Here is a 15,960-nt window from a genome sequence, read left to right as displayed (position 1 = left end):
AGGGGTCAGGAGGTGATCGATTTATGTCCGAGAAAGATAAAGTGGAAGCGGGGCTGCTGATGCGCAAGGGTAAAGGGGTTTGCCAATGGGTCATTAGAAATATTAGGCTTCTATTTTTTTTTTTACTGTGTGAGTTGGTTGTTTTACCTTTGTCTTCTATGATCAAAATATGATGAATGAATACACCCCCTTTTGTCCCCCTGCAGCGAAAGCATCGTAGAGCAAAAGAGATCATTTGGAAACCGTGCGTGATACAAACTCCACATTTGTCATTAAAAAATTATTATTGGTTGTAGTCTAATATTTTATACAGTTTGTGGCATTGTGCCTTTACGCAAAAGAACAGCTCCTCTTCTGTGGTTTATGCTGCCTGACTCGTAGGAATCTTCACTGCCCACCGCTCAAGCCTCGCTCCCACTGAACTGAATGACTTGTAGTGTGAAGGAAACCAAAAGGCAGCAGCAGCAGAAGCGCTGGCGTGCGTGCGGAGAGACGTACGGACGGCGCCTCATCCAACCAGCGTGAGAGCTACGTTCAAACCAACCAAATCAAAGTGACTGCGCCTGGACGTCTTTGCAGTTTGAAACTACACATCTCCGTGCGTCTTCTTTTCTGGTGGAAAAAAGCGTGAGCGAACAGATGAATTCCACCGAGTTGTCCGCTTTTGAAAGCGAGGAGTTCTTTACGGGACGTGAAGAAGACAGGACTATTTCGACTCGTAAAGATGCTTTTAAGTGATCTAAACTTTGCGGTGAAACGGGAGTTGTCCCTTTGAATAACTATCCTGGACATTCCTCTGCCTGTGCGTAATTCTTCTGTTAACGTGAAGTTTAAAGAACTGTCCTTTTGCCTGAGTTGAAGGAATTAAACACAAGAGAAGAGAAAAAGCGTTCCAAGTGGATTTAACCGCGTCGCTTCCCAAATGATGCCTGTCCGTTTTACTTGGATTTACTGTCTACTGGCGTTTCTGCACTTTTCTTCAGGTATAAAGCTTCTTTTTACCCTTTTGCATGTAGTTTTAAATTCCCCGAAAGCATATAAAGAGGAAAATGTAGGCAGGGATGATAACTTTCGTGTTCGGAGGCACACTGCGGGTATTTCGGTCACCTTTTCGCTCTGTTCCCAGCGGTATCAGTATGTGCCCCCTGACCTCACGCTGCTTTCTGCGGACTGACCCAACTATCTATGTCCCAGTGGCAATGAAGCAGTCACAATATTATATATAGTAAGACAGATGCGCAGTGGAGGTATGCTGCTCAAAGTGGTTGTATTCTTTTATCTCTTAATTGGCGTGTGGGGGTATACGGACTAGCCACCATATTCATCAGTGGTATGAATACTTAAATGCATGAAGTAGATAGTCTAAAATAAATTAAGTTTTTTCACCTTATACTGATTGTGGAACTACTCAGACAAGCTTGTTTCTGGACAGCAATCCATGTTCTCCATGTTCAAAGTCATTTAAATCAGAAGAAGGCTTAGGCTATCATTTATTCATTTATTGCGCAATCATCTTCCTGATTGTGCTCTCCAGTTACATTAATTAACTCCAGCCAAATTTGTGGATTACAGCTGTATTTGTTAAAATCAGTGCTACTAATACTACTTCACTTTAGCTACTACTACTACTACTACTACTACTACTACTACTACTACTACTACTACTACTACTACTATTACTACTACTTCTACTACTACTACTACTGCTACTGCTGCTTCTGCCACTTCTTCTTCTACTACTACTACTACTACTACTACTACTACTATTACTATTACTGCTTTCGGTCATCAGTCCAGTTGCATTGGATACACTCCTCACAAGCGTCAGGTTAATGAGGAGCATAGAGACTTCACATGGACAGCCCCTCTGCACCATACTTGTAAGGGGATGTGCTTTTTCATTCCACTGGAAAAATAAATGGCTTGGTGGTTGTTTTGCCTGCTCAGCCCATTCTCTCTGTGTAGACGTATTCTGCTTTTGGCTTTGACTTTAGAAATGTAACTCTGTTTGGACAAATCATAACCCATGGCCTTATTTTGTAACACACACATAATAATGGAGGTGTCAGAATTGGAGAGATTACCAGACCGGGCAGGTCTTGTTAAGAGTGCTGACAATGTAGGCAGCTCTCACCTGGCTTTTATTGCTTTCACACAGCTAATATTAGCCCCTCTGTTGGGGTCAGTCAGCAGAATACAGATGCATAAAACAGATTCACATGCAGAGTGAGTAGCATTTTGTTCCCCAAATGTGTGCCAAATAATACTTGTACATTACTTAGAATTACATAAGTGTTACTGACTTATGATTGGTGGGTGCTGTGTCAAGTCAATCATTTTTGCTGTGATATTATATTGACAAAATTGTGCAAATATAGTGGCGCAGAAATATTAATAGCAATATTAATAGTACTAGTAATAGTACTGCAGTATTTCCCATGAATAGAGGAGATTATGCAAAAAAAAAAGGTAAAACAAATAATACTACATTACAATAAAGTATAATCATAAACATATTGAAGTAACAATTTTTTTCTCTGTAATCTGTGCTTTTTTGTTCAATAGAGGCAATAAATGGCATTTATACACCAAAATATTGTATTAACTGAAATGATTAAATATGGAGAGCTTGTGCCACCATAGTCTTAGTATAAACCTGTGGGAGACACTGGTACTGTCATCCAGTCCTAATTCACTGTCCTTTTCACAGTGGGCGTGCTTTTTCTCATTAACGCTTACAATGCATTCATGTTTCTTTTCGGCAAACTACTTACAACCTGTTAAAGTACTAAAACAGAAATCTATAACCATTGAGCTGATGGCTTCAGCAGCAGTGTGTTCTCCTTGATGTTGGCTGAGGTGGTGCAGTAGTGTTAACATATGGACACAGTAAATTATCAAACACTGTTAACAAGAGGCTGACAGAGAACCAATATAACTGGCCTGCATTATTATACTGTATATGTAGTCATTTTCCAGAGATTTGATTCCCAGCCACAGTCTTTACAACACAAATTCACTCAAAATGTTAAAAGCATAATATCACCCAGCCACAAGACAGAATGAGAAAGTATTCTTTGTTATAGTTTTTAAGTAGAGGGCTTCGTCTGGAGGGGCATCTGTTGTAGCAAGAATAGCACTGTACTTAGAAGGACACGCAACAGTAAAGCCACAGATGTGTCAATAATACAATGAATTTTTCAGTATGATGCATTAAATCTATAGTGTACCTTTATAGACCTAAACCCAGAAACACTAATAGTGTTTCTGAGTGTATATTGAGTGTGTACTGTGAGTGTATTTACCTGATCCCATCACACAAGGATTTTTATGGAGCTAGATGTTATCACAGGAAAGCTGCCAGCCATTTGTCCGTCCTTGAACCTCATCCAGGCTTCTTCAACATTCATAAACATACATTATCCACTCCCATTTTGTCAGTCCACACTCCAGTTAAAAGCATTATTAAAACACCCAGCTTTGGGAGAACCAGTGCTAAGTCCTTGTGCATGGATAGAGACAGTACAAGTTCCTCTGAAGCCTGGTTGAAAGTTTAATCTTGGTGTAATTATTTCAATAAGGGTAATAGGATGATTCACAGTCATTTAAATGAGAGCTATTAAAAGCATATGGTGGTGTCGAGATGGCTTTGTCCCTGTCATACCACAGATCTTAATTATGCATCCCCAGAGTCATGTTGAGGCTTGCATTGCTATTGTACTGCCTTTATAGTGCTCTCTAAGCACTGTCTATGGAAACCAAGTATTGGGTACCTTGTAGTGGCCACCAAACACTAGGCTTGTCATGATAATAAAATAAATGCAATATATTGGTAAAGTAAATATAGATGATAAACAATAATATTAAAACCAAACCATAAAGCAGAATTATACTGTTTTAAATATTGTTGAGCTGCAACAAAAAACAACACATGGCAACACTTAAGTAATTAGGCTGTAATTGTAGTTCATAATTCAACCATCTACAGTTCATCTTATCATATTGCAGAACAAAATATAAAAGATACTCCCATTAGTGCAAAGGAAAAGTACACACAATAAATATTGACCCCCAATAATTTTTGCCCAATATCATATATTGAATATGTCGATATAGTATTTATTGTGACAGACCAACCATATATGTGATTCTTATATGGATGATGACTAGTGCATCACATGCTTGCAGTTTAGTCTGAAAATATTACCTGTTTGAAGTGATGTCATTATGAACCATGGGTTGTTGTGTTATTTTATTCTGTGTGCATCACATTTGCTACAAATAGGGAATATTACATTTGTTAGAGGACGATGCTGCCTGTATTTTACCTCAACGTCACAAAGCTTCTCACACTCAGCTTGGGAGTTACTAATTAAGTATTAGCATAAACCAATGTGAAAATGCCATTAATGCCATAGCTTTTATATCTTGGCACATTAGTAAAAGAATAAATTAGCTAGATATTATTTATTATAATACATTAGGTATATGCTTTCTGCACAGCTATTTTCCATAATGTACCAAACACTGTGTAACCTGTAGTTCAGTCAGTCACCTGCAGTATACAGTGTAAAATGTTAAGCTTGTGAATTGCAGCTTGGTGGTTTGTAACTACCCTAGAGACCAGAATGTTGAAGCTAATTTTGTCAGTATATGTTACATCTGGCTAGTTTGCTGATGCTAGTCTTGCGGAGGTCAAAGTTCACATGTACTTACTCATGCCCTTCAAGTGACTGATTCCTATGGGTGCCAGAGGTTGACAGTTGTGACCCAGAACTGCGTCTAGCACTTGTAAAAGAAGACTGGACTTTCAATAATAATTGCTTGATTGGGAGAAGCTGGCCCGCTGTGCTATTGGCTGAACTAACTAGGCTCCCTGTAGTCTTTCTGATGGTGACAGTGACGACTTTAGTCCTGCTACTAATGAGGAGTTTCCCGCTATGGGTGATGTGGCTGCTCAGACCACTTTGAAGACCGGCGAGTTGTTTCTTTGTTTAGCACATAGGGTTGTCAAAGCGTATTGAAATATTGTGACTAATAGGATTCACTCAAGGCCTCATGCATCGAGAAAAACATTCCCAGTAAATGGTGTTTACATCAATTTATGCATGTTGAGAACTCTTACGTCTATATGAGTTCTCTACTTCTAGGTGCTGTCATTATAGATTCTGGTATTAAAATATAAAGCATATAGTCTGCTTATAGTATAATTTCCACATTATCAGGATTGCAGAAATAAAAATGTTTATTTTCTTTGGAAACGTTGGATGATGAATCATTTACTGAAAAAAATACACTATATTTAATTGGTCTATTCTTTTCTTCCACATTGAAATCCTTTTGCCATTTCAATAGCTTATATGTGCCAAGTTTAGCTTTTGTTTGTGCTGAAAATAAAGGCAAAGAAGTAAATACACAAATGAAAGCAACACAGTTACTGTAGTTTTTATAGTACTTAATTTCAAGGTCCATACTACAAATTCTCATATAGTCAACATTATCAGCAAGCAATGTAACATTTGGCTTGGCTCTGTAGGATCAATCAATAAAAGATTAACTCTTAGCTAGAAATTTCAATATATTCACATCAGTTTCGTCACCAATTTGTGGATCAATATTGCACCAATTTCAATTCTGTGTCTCTCCTCAAAGGGACTTCACCACATAAAGTGACTCATCAACCATTTGCTCTTTAAATTACTTTTATTATCATACAAAACATGCACAGATTTGACCCAGTGGGAAATCATACTGCTTTGACATGTGTTTTTAATAACCTGATGAATCACGCCCATGCTCTCCCAGTTCTTTCCAGTTCTGCTCTAACTGTATCTCTGCCCTGTTGTCTCAAATCCATGCAGATGTTGGTATTGTTTGCTCAGACTTTGGATGTGCATAAATACATGTGTAATCATGTTAGCATATGTGTGTGTGCCATTGCCTGATTGCTTCCCATGTTTACTCATTCATTTCCTGTGAGGCTGTGAAGCTGTGGATGGGTGGCTATCCTTGGATGGTACTGCGTGGTGTTTAATAAGGGCCTGTGGGCTCTGAGTTCGCAGGTCGACTCCATAAACAACTTCACGAATAAAAGTGCAATAGAAAGGTACTTGGCATGGAAAAGTATTCATAATCATTTCCTATTATATCAATACAGAGTGAATAGTACTATTTTAGTTGTCAAAAATGCAATGTAAGTTGAAATGCCCCTGTCCAGACTGGTACCAGATACCATCTATTACATTTTGACATAAATATTTTACCAATATTGATCTTGCACTTCCTTTAAAGTGCATTCATTGCACACAAACATACGTAATTGAGTTGCTGACAGATTGTACATTTCTAGAATACGTTTTAAGGTGCACTGTGTAACTTTTTTGAGTGTCATCTGCTTATCTACATGGAGATGTTCTTGCACTGGAATTTCTTGTTATGGCATTAAACATATCCATCTTGCATTTACTCAATAACATGCATTTTTATTGACATAAAAACATGCATTCTTACTGTGAGCGGGCTCCCCTCTACACAGATTTGACATGTAACTTGTCCCTATGGCATTATCTGCTGTCTTCGTACAGATAAATAAGTGTAAAGCCATATTCACATGAATCACTTATTTATTTTGTTTATTACAAGTGATAGACAAAGAACTGTGCAAGTCAGTGTGGTGTTACTATCGAACAACATTTAGATAATACATATAAAGCGTTATTAATATATTAACAAATATTGACAGCTAGCATTTAAATATATAAACCAGCTAACATTTAAGTATATAAAAAGCTAACATTTACATTGGCCATGAACATACTGTATTGACGACAGTAAATGCAGTATATTGAGGCTAAGATTAATGACTCACTGCAGAGCCCATCGCAAACACCACATGAACCTCTTTTTATTACAAGTATTACGATGAAAGCATGCAGAAAAGAAACACTACCATAAAAATATAACATTCAAAATATGTGTTGTCAAGCAGATGACTTGTTAATCCATCAAAACCAAACCAGTTTCTATGAACAATTTAGGAGTACTGTGGTCCGCTAGTACGGCACACTTAATAAAATGTGAAAATTCTAGTGTTTCTTCCTGGCAATGCTGCATCACATATTGAACTGAAATAGAGGCTAGAAATAGCAGTAAACTGGAGTGTTGAGTTTCCATTTCTTCTGCTCTGAGCTGATCATTCCCACAAAGTCCTTGACTTCTACATGAGCATCATATCATATAATGTGATTGAGGGTTGAAAACTATAGCTAAGTGCTACAAATCAATTGGAACTTCAACTGGGTGTGGTGCTGAGGCTGTATGACTAAAGATCTAAGTAACATAGTAGAAAAGGTGTGTATTTTTCTGAACAGTTTCTAAGATGTCATTGAAATTTCTCATAATAAAAATAACCCTCTAAGTCATCCTAATCATTCTGCTTTCTAATTAGAGCCTTTCTCATAATATTTGGTTATAACTATTGAGTTTGCAGTGTAAACAAAACTAAGCTTTCTCTGTGTTTGCAATAAGCGCGAAGATGTGTATGGACTATAAATGGCTTTGCAGGGATCAAGTTCATCCTTTCATAAATATCTCAGGCTTTTCATTCACCCGCTGTTCTAAATGCTTCGCTAATGGTGTATGTTTTGAAAAATACTGTGGAGAGATCCTATAACATGCAGGACAAAGTGCCAGCTAAAAGTATCTCGTTCCACTCTTCTTCGAAAAAGAACTCCCTGGGGTTTGTGGTCTCCTTTGCCTGTTTGTTGTCCTTTGATTTGGTTTCCTGTACTGAGGTCATTGTCCAGTTATGTGTGTGTAGTGAGGCACTTGGGATAATTGCTTCTGCAAATAAATGTCTGTCCGGCCTGTGGTTTTGCAGTTGGGCTGACACCTTAAGAGTTTTACAGTGTTTTTGTCCCATGGGTCATAAGATCATAGATATTAAACTAGCCTTGTGTGACAGCAAAGTGCTATATGTTTTCACTGTGGCAATATGGCCATGGTGTTGTGAAGTTGTGAAGAATAACCTTAGTGCTACTATGATAAGAGCTGTCACAATAATACATTTTGAAGTTTGATATAATGCTGAAGAAAATATAGATGACAAATAAGAACACTGAAACTAATTTATGGCACTGACTCAATAAACCTGAAGTAAAATTATACCTAAGAAAACATTTTAAAATATATAATATGGTAAAAAAAAAAAAATTAAATGATTCAACCTTCCAGAGCTCAAATCTAATTCCAGTACAGAGTAATAACAAAACGTTCCCTACTAATACAGAGAAAAAGCATCAACTATAAATACTGAAATTATTGTTCCATCTAACATATGGAATGATAACTCGATATAGTAATTATTGTGACAGGCCTATAAATTATAGTTTTAATTAAGGTTGCACACCTGAATATATGGCCAGATAAAGAATGCATTCCAAATAGTAAATCATAATACCTTGCTTACCACTTTAAACATTCAAGGCTTAGTTAGTACTTGATGGGAGACCACAGGGAATAGCAGGTGCTGCAGTGGGGTGGCTGTGCCTTGGTGGTTTGTGTCCATGTATACTACTGCATGAATGAGAGTGTGCTTGTGAGAGCAAATGCAGGCCAGAGAACTAGCATGGGGTTACTACATTTATTCCATGTATGTCCATTAACATGCACTGTCCCATCCAAAAAAATAAATAACAATATTTAGACTAGTCAGAGATTATTCACTATTTTTGGTTTCATGGATGACTGCTTGGATCCTTTCCAATTACTACAGCTTGTGTATCTGTTTGTATCTGATTGATTTCAGAATATATTTTAGTCTTTTAAGCTTCTCTAAAATGAAATTATACAGCGATTTGGAAACTGTCAATCAATTTAGTCAAACAAATCAGGAAAAAGGTTCATTCCAAACATGGAAAATTCAGTTAATTAAATTGAAATTCCACAAAGAACGCAGCCATCTCTAAATATAGGCGTAGTGACTAATGTCATAGGGTATTCCTCGAGGATCTTGAGCTTTGAGAGTAATTGGGAGTATTAATATTTTGAAAGGACAGCTTTAAAGGTCATGGTAATGGTCTGACCTCGGAGATCCGCCTCAGAGTAACCTCAGCATGCTAGAGCCATCTCCGCTGCACATAAGAATCAATAGCATCGCCATCAATATACGCTTTTGGGGTCGCCTTTGCTGCCTTTTTCCACTTTCACACTCAGATGCACACTGGAATTGACTCATTCACACACAAATGCGCTTCTATAGCACTGGTTTGCGGGTTTCCAACTATTTAAAATAAGTCTTTAAAATGCACCAGATTGCGCATCATCCCCTCTGCCATTTGCCTCAGTCTCATCTTTCTCCTTCATTTGTCTGCTGTATTAGAGCTACATAGATGGGATATTCAGTTCAGAAACCACACCATCAAAAACTGATTTCCCAGCTGAATGTTCCCATCCAAAAGCCCCAAACATGCATACGTTGATTAAATTACAGGTCTAATAATAGCAGGAGTGTAATGGTTTGGATTATTGCTTGAAAATAGTAGTACATTTGCTGTTTCGAAGCTGTATGCATTGTGTTGAGATAGTCAGCTTTGCATGTATTAGACTGGGGAAAAGTCTCCATAGGCTCTAGCAGTAACAGGCAATCCAACTCCATGACAAGAGTTTTGTATTTGTATGCTAAAATATTGTACCATGATCTACTTAACGTCTAATCGTCAGCAAAAGAGAGGAAGAAGCAAATATTTAATCTGCATCTTAATGGCTACAATCAAATACATTTTAGTATTACAATTGTGTGGTGATAATTTGTATTTAAATATATTGCCCATATAAAGGGCCCTGATCAGTTATAATTTTGTTTCCTTATCACAAACATGGAGTTGTGCTTTGTTTCATTCACACATGTTTAACACTAATATTCTGCAAATTTAGGCTGAGTTCTTCCCTCAGACACCATCTCAAACACTATATGATGGCATGTGGTTATGCGGGAAGTGCTTCACTGAGTTTTAAAACTTGATATACCTTTACTAAAATAATTTGGATAACTACAGCCCTTGAACTGCGAATCTCTCCTAAACAAAAGGTAAAAGGTAGCTGTTAACTTGGAAACTACTGCTTCATAACATAACAAGGTGGAACAGAGCAGTTTGGGCTTTGGAGATGTAACAGACTAATAATAAAGGGCAAGACACAACTCCAGGTATGTTTTGGATGAGGTAACAACATCATGGCTTAAAGCTCACAGGAGTCCATTTTATGACTTTTAAACGCTGCATGTTTGACTGTCTTGAATAATTAGTATTGTCACATTTTGTTTTATATTTCCTTTCCACAAACTCACTTTTCAGTATCAGGTATACAGCATAGGGCCAATTCAGCTCTTTTCTACATTTAATATGCCGTCTATAAATTTTAAGATTAACGCGCAAATCATTTCACTGCTTTTTCTCAACTCTTAGAAACCTTTTCCACAATCCTGGAATCCTTGGAATCAGACACTAATTGTTCCCTATTGGAAGCTGCAGGCCAAGCTAAAGACAAGTTTTTTTATTAGAACACCAGTCCCCTTAATCCCACCAATGACTTGAATTCATTTTACTCACACAAAGTACTGTATATACATGAATTTATTTTAGAAACCTCAGTACTTTGCTTGCATTAACATCACCAAGTATAACCACTAATAGTGCTTTTCAATTCTCACTTTCAAATTGATGGTAGTAACTTTTTCCCCTTATGTTTCTTTTGGGAATCGATAAGGCCAAAAGTTTGAAAATTACAGTCTACATGAAAAGAATATATCCCCAGAATCGCCCTGCACTCTGTCTACTCCCGCTGTGGTGTGGTGCGGTGCTCCTTTTTCAAATGAGTTGGGGTCAGCGTGTGCGAATGCAGTACTTTGTGAAGTATTGGAGAAAGATGCCCCCAGTTAATCGTACTGTAAAAAAAGGAAGAAGGTACAGCTCAAAGAAAAAGTCAGGAGTTGGTGGGCGAATCAATATGCAGTTTGGTCTTTGACATTTTCAATCTTTAGTGAAAAGATTGCAGGTTTCAGAAATTGTATGAGGAGATGCAGAAAGATAAAAGGGAGATTCAGACAACCAGATCTCATATTTTTCTCTGTGAATAACTGATGTGCTGCAGGCTGTCTTGTTTTGTTCACTTTCACACACAAGATTGGTATTAAATATTTTCAAGCCAAATTGGAAACTTCAGCCCAGGGATTGTTGGATTGGATGGTTGCAAATACAAAAGAAATGACTGCCTTTGGGACAGCTTAATTATCAACAGATGATTGCTATCATTATGGAGGATACGACATGTTAGATCTCTGGTATGGCATGGCTATAGGTTTAAATGTCTACATTTTTGCTGACAATTACTTCACTCTCTCTTTAGTTTTGATATTTCATAACAGACGGTAGTCAAAAGTATGAAAAAGAAAATGTGAGCCTCTGGAGGTCGAACAACATCATTCTATAACATAATGCCATTTTAGTTATTTTAAACATACAACCTTATATTGTAGGTTACTTTAATATTTATATTATTTACATCCAACTAATTATTACCAATTAAATAAAATGTCTCAATGCTTATTAACATTTTACTAGTTTATTAATTGTTAATTACCCCAAACTGTCCTCATTGTTAATAATTTACAATAGTTGGTGACTAATGCTTATTCCTGTATATTGTGGTCTGTCTGCTTAAGCCATTGTTTTCTGGCCATCAAACCCAGGCTATATAAGTCCATTGAAATATTTAGTGGTATGATATCATATAACTATGCTATTGGAAACAAAAGTACCACACTGCCATGGTTGTGTACTCTAAATGGGACTGCTCAACCATCAGTCCTTGGAACACAGGAAACAAAACAAATGTAACTGACATTGTGTTTGATAACTGTCATGCGTCACATACAGTCCACAGCCAAACTGTTTTGTTCAATCTGGGCTTTAATCAGAACAATTATGTCAACAACAATATCCCCCGAGTTTCTTGCCAAAATGTGTTATCTGCAATAGCAGGTTGACAGGAGTCTCGTCAAAAGCTGTGCATATAGATAAACAGTTAAAACACTGCCAGAGGAACAACACAGATAAAAGATATTGGCACGCACAAGAGACAGTTGACATAAGGTTTGGTGAATCATCTGCGATACTCTGGTGAGTGGGGCTGGGAATCACAGGGTCCCTTACAATTCGATATGATACACAATACATGGCTCATGGAACGATATTGTTGCGATATGGCGATACATGCGATGATCAATATATTGAACATGATAATCTGTGATATATTGCTGTTTTTAAGGGGCCAAATGCATTTTCGCAACAATATTTCCTTGTTAAACCACTACTTGTACAAAGTTAATATGACATACACCCATTTTAATCATCAAAATAGAGAATATGTCAAGTGTTTTGCATAAACAAGTTTCCTTCCATTAAGTAAGCAACCAAATTGTAGCACTGTCACAAAAAATGCTAAAAGATGCTAAAAAAATGATCTTTTTGCACACCCCTACTGTAGAGAGGTGTAAAAAACAACCAATTGTTTATTTCTAAAGGTATCATAATTCAGTAATTCAGTAAATCAGTAAAAAAAAAAAAAAAAACTGAAAAAAATACATCAACTAAATATTTGTTTAAATGATTCTGTAGGAATTTATGTTGAATGGTAACCTAAAAGGATAAAAGACGATGTTTAGGGGTGAATATCTCCATTTACATGTATCCAGGAGTCCAAGGGCACTTGAGCATATTGCATTACAGTAAGTATGGCATTGGGACAGTGAATAGTACTAATCCCTAATGCATGTAGTGCTCTCATCTGGCCCAGCGATGCGTAGTGCAAGGTTAAGTGCAAGCCATCCTCAGCTGCTCTAACACAGGTAATGAACAATCCCAACAGAGCCTGCTTTAATTTATGCAGCTCTGCCCTATAATTGTCTGTGACTAGGTGTATCCTACTATTAATATCTTTGTGGTACTATTAAACTTAATTCAGGACAGATTTTTTCCAGAGCTGAGGCCTTTCATTCTGCTTCTCCCACACAAAGCTTGTTATTAGAACTGGGACCAGCAAAGGAGAGATTCATGTGAGCATGTTTTCGGATTTTTGGGGATGGTGTGTTGTAAGCAGATGCACACAGAAAGCAGAGAGAGCTGTGAAGTATAAAAAGCCTTTGTAGATGAGTTTAGTGCCCTGGGCCAACTTGAGCTCTCTTCACAGTTTGACAGTCAGAACACATCTGGGCTGATGCACCAGGAGCACAATTAAAGACCAAAAAACAAATGTAGGTCATGTGGACGTGAACCGGTAGCAAGCAATGACACAGCATGAAGCCAATGTAATATTAAAGTATTGATTCGGTTTGCACGAATTTGTGCTTCAGGCTGGTCAGACTGAAAATATGTACTTATATGTACCCACATCAAAAGAAATGGTCTTATTCATTATAAGGTTGAAACTGGCCAAGCCGCAGTCTCGGTATATCTTTACCTCCTCCAAGCCCACTTATAAACTCCATTTTTGTACCTATCCTGAAACCACTTTATTCATATAAAACACCACAACGCTATTTTGAAATGTAGAGGTTATTCCACTTAATGTAATTTTAAAATACATCTGAATCATCCTTTTTCCGACCCATTAAAAATAAATAAATGACCTATTCAGCATGCCCTTCTTTAAATTAACATAAGTGGAACTGAGTTTTGTTATTTTTATTTAGTGAAAACTTGACTGTGGTTCCTGGTCCACTTGACTTTGCGTGAATAGTTGATGTGTCTGGCTGACGAGGCCAACTGGTGCTTGAGGCTTCCTGTTGTAGACACATGGGGGCCATAAACCAAACAGCTTGTTAGCACCTTTGTGTGCGCTCCTTGTGCTTTGCTCGTTTTGGTGCAGAGGCACAAAAAGTTATGCCCTACTGAAGAATGATAATGCACTAATCCAATGTAGCAGACCAATGGGTGCCGTTTTATTTGTTTAGTTCTATTATTCAGAGTTTACGCCTAAGTCCTTTTCTGTCTACTTCCTAAAATGTGCAGTTTTAATAGTTTGGTACCTTTGTTCTCTTTTGGCCATAATCCTTCCAAAATAATCTAAAGTAGTCTACAAATAAATATGTTTTGCAGGTAGATAGAGCACAGTCCTTACACAAAGTACTTGAAAGCACTTTGCAAAATAAGAATGACTTTAACATCACATTGCAAACACAAGAAACACATTAAATTAACTTTAAAGAGCTGTGTTATGCTGACATGTTATGCCTCATCAAAAACATGCCTGAAGAGGTTTTAGATGCATGCATGTTTGAGTAATCTAGTGATCTGTCCCAGGTCCTATTTGAACCCTCCTTATGGTTAGCAGTAAGATTCTGTCCGATGCTCCGCTCACAAGCCTGCATCACCCATGTACCCACACAGCCGTTTTCCAGTATTCTAAAGCATGATACAAAACAGTATAGTACAACTTCACAAACTTGATGCGATACCTGAGGATACTTGATGTGGTTTCATTAGCCGAATTGTGTTATTGTGCTCTGAAGGATGAGTGACTTAGCATAGAGAACAAATGGAGGGAAGACTAAAACAAAACTGACAACAAAACTTAATATGTTGTTTTTGCCAAACATAGCATGTTTAAAATAGTTAACAGTAACATGATTATCTAAATATGTCTATGTGTTAGCATTTAATACCCCATAGAAGAGTAATGCCCCCTCTTCATGGAAGAGTGCTGAATAAAAAAATTTCAGTCATATGCACAGTTAAACAAAACTGGCCTGAGCAGACTTCTGAATCACAACTTCAGGAAGACTGTTCCAGATTTCAGCTGCATGAAACTGAAATGCTAATTTCCCACACAAGAACCACATACAATGAATAAACCCTGTATATCCTGGTGGTGGTCTAAATGTAAATGTTCAGAGCCCAGTCTCACGGGTCGCACGCAGCCTTATGCAGAAGCCCCCAGCAGCACAATCCCCACAGTATGCAGATTTTAGCTCTTTTATGCATTCTCACCCTAAAGTCTGTCAGCAACAAGAAAGGCTTTTGGCTCCCAGGCCCCCGGCTAAATCCTCCTGTAGGGAAAAAAAAGGATGATTATGGCAGGAGTCTACTGTATATATCGTCAAGCTGTCTCTTATTAATGGTAGTAGTATGGAGCCCTCCCGTTGAGAACATGAAACACTACATGCAGTCAAAGTCATAAACTACGAATGGTGTTTACAAAGTTCTCAAACTGATGAAAAGATGTGGATTCTTAACACAGAAACGAAACATATTTCATCACAGCGCAGTTGTTGCACTAAACTTGGAGAAGATATTTGCACTCCTTGTACCAACAAATCACCTCTGTACCACTTTAGCGCTGCTTTATTTGCACTAAGTTTGACTTCCAAGCTGTGGCTGAGCGATAATCAATGGCCTATACAGCCACTTTACTTTCCAGTGAGCGTTTAATGGAGTGAGGATAAGCCTCTGAGATGGGCTGCAGGTCTTTCCACCGTTGTGCTCCGGAGGTGTTTCTCATCACAAATACTCCAGATAAGCTCTCACCTGCTCCGCTGTATAGGAAACATACCTGTGGCCAAATGTATGACCATGTACCATACAGCAATCTGTCAACATTACATTTGAGAAGAGGAGATTAACTATGGGAACATGGAGTGGAAGGATTATGATTTTTTATTTATTTATTTTTTATTTCATTTTGCAGTTCACAATTCGCTTTTCTTTTGGGTTTAAACCGCAAAGCCAGGCTGACATAAAATTATGTGGGCAAATACCGATATCAGTATTAAGAGGTTTGGAATACATATTCACTTTTGATTTCCTGAAAAGGCAAATGTAATCACGGTATATCAGTGTTTCCCATAGATTTTTTATGATTATGATGGCACAAATAATTTCTATTTTAATGACATTTTTGTGGAGT

At 37.6% G+C, this 15,960-nt stretch overlaps 1 protein-coding gene across 1 annotated transcript in view; it reads left to right on the top strand.

Annotated features, from left to right (window-relative positions):
* The first annotated feature begins 214 nt into the window (after nucleotides 1-214).
* The window catches only part of LOC110165054 (roundabout homolog 1-like), a 99,717-nt gene continuing 83,971 nt past the window's right edge, over nucleotides 215-15,960 (top strand). Inside the window, exon 1 of the mRNA XM_055148550.1 lies at nucleotides 215-983. Coding sequence (XP_055004525.1) covers nucleotides 923-983 — 61 coding nt within the window. The 5' untranslated portion in view covers nucleotides 215-922. The remainder of the gene's footprint in view (nucleotides 984-15,960) is intronic.

The sequence above is a fragment of the Boleophthalmus pectinirostris genome, unplaced genomic scaffold (assembly GCF_026225935.1).
Source record: "Boleophthalmus pectinirostris isolate CB_2022bp ecotype Guang Dong unplaced genomic scaffold, ASM2622593v1 HiC_scaffold_12, whole genome shotgun sequence".
Taxonomy (NCBI): domain Eukaryota; kingdom Metazoa; phylum Chordata; class Actinopteri; order Gobiiformes; family Gobiidae; genus Boleophthalmus; species Boleophthalmus pectinirostris.
Note: the sequence above shows the minus strand (reverse complement) of the source record. Positions and strands in the feature narration are given on the sequence as shown.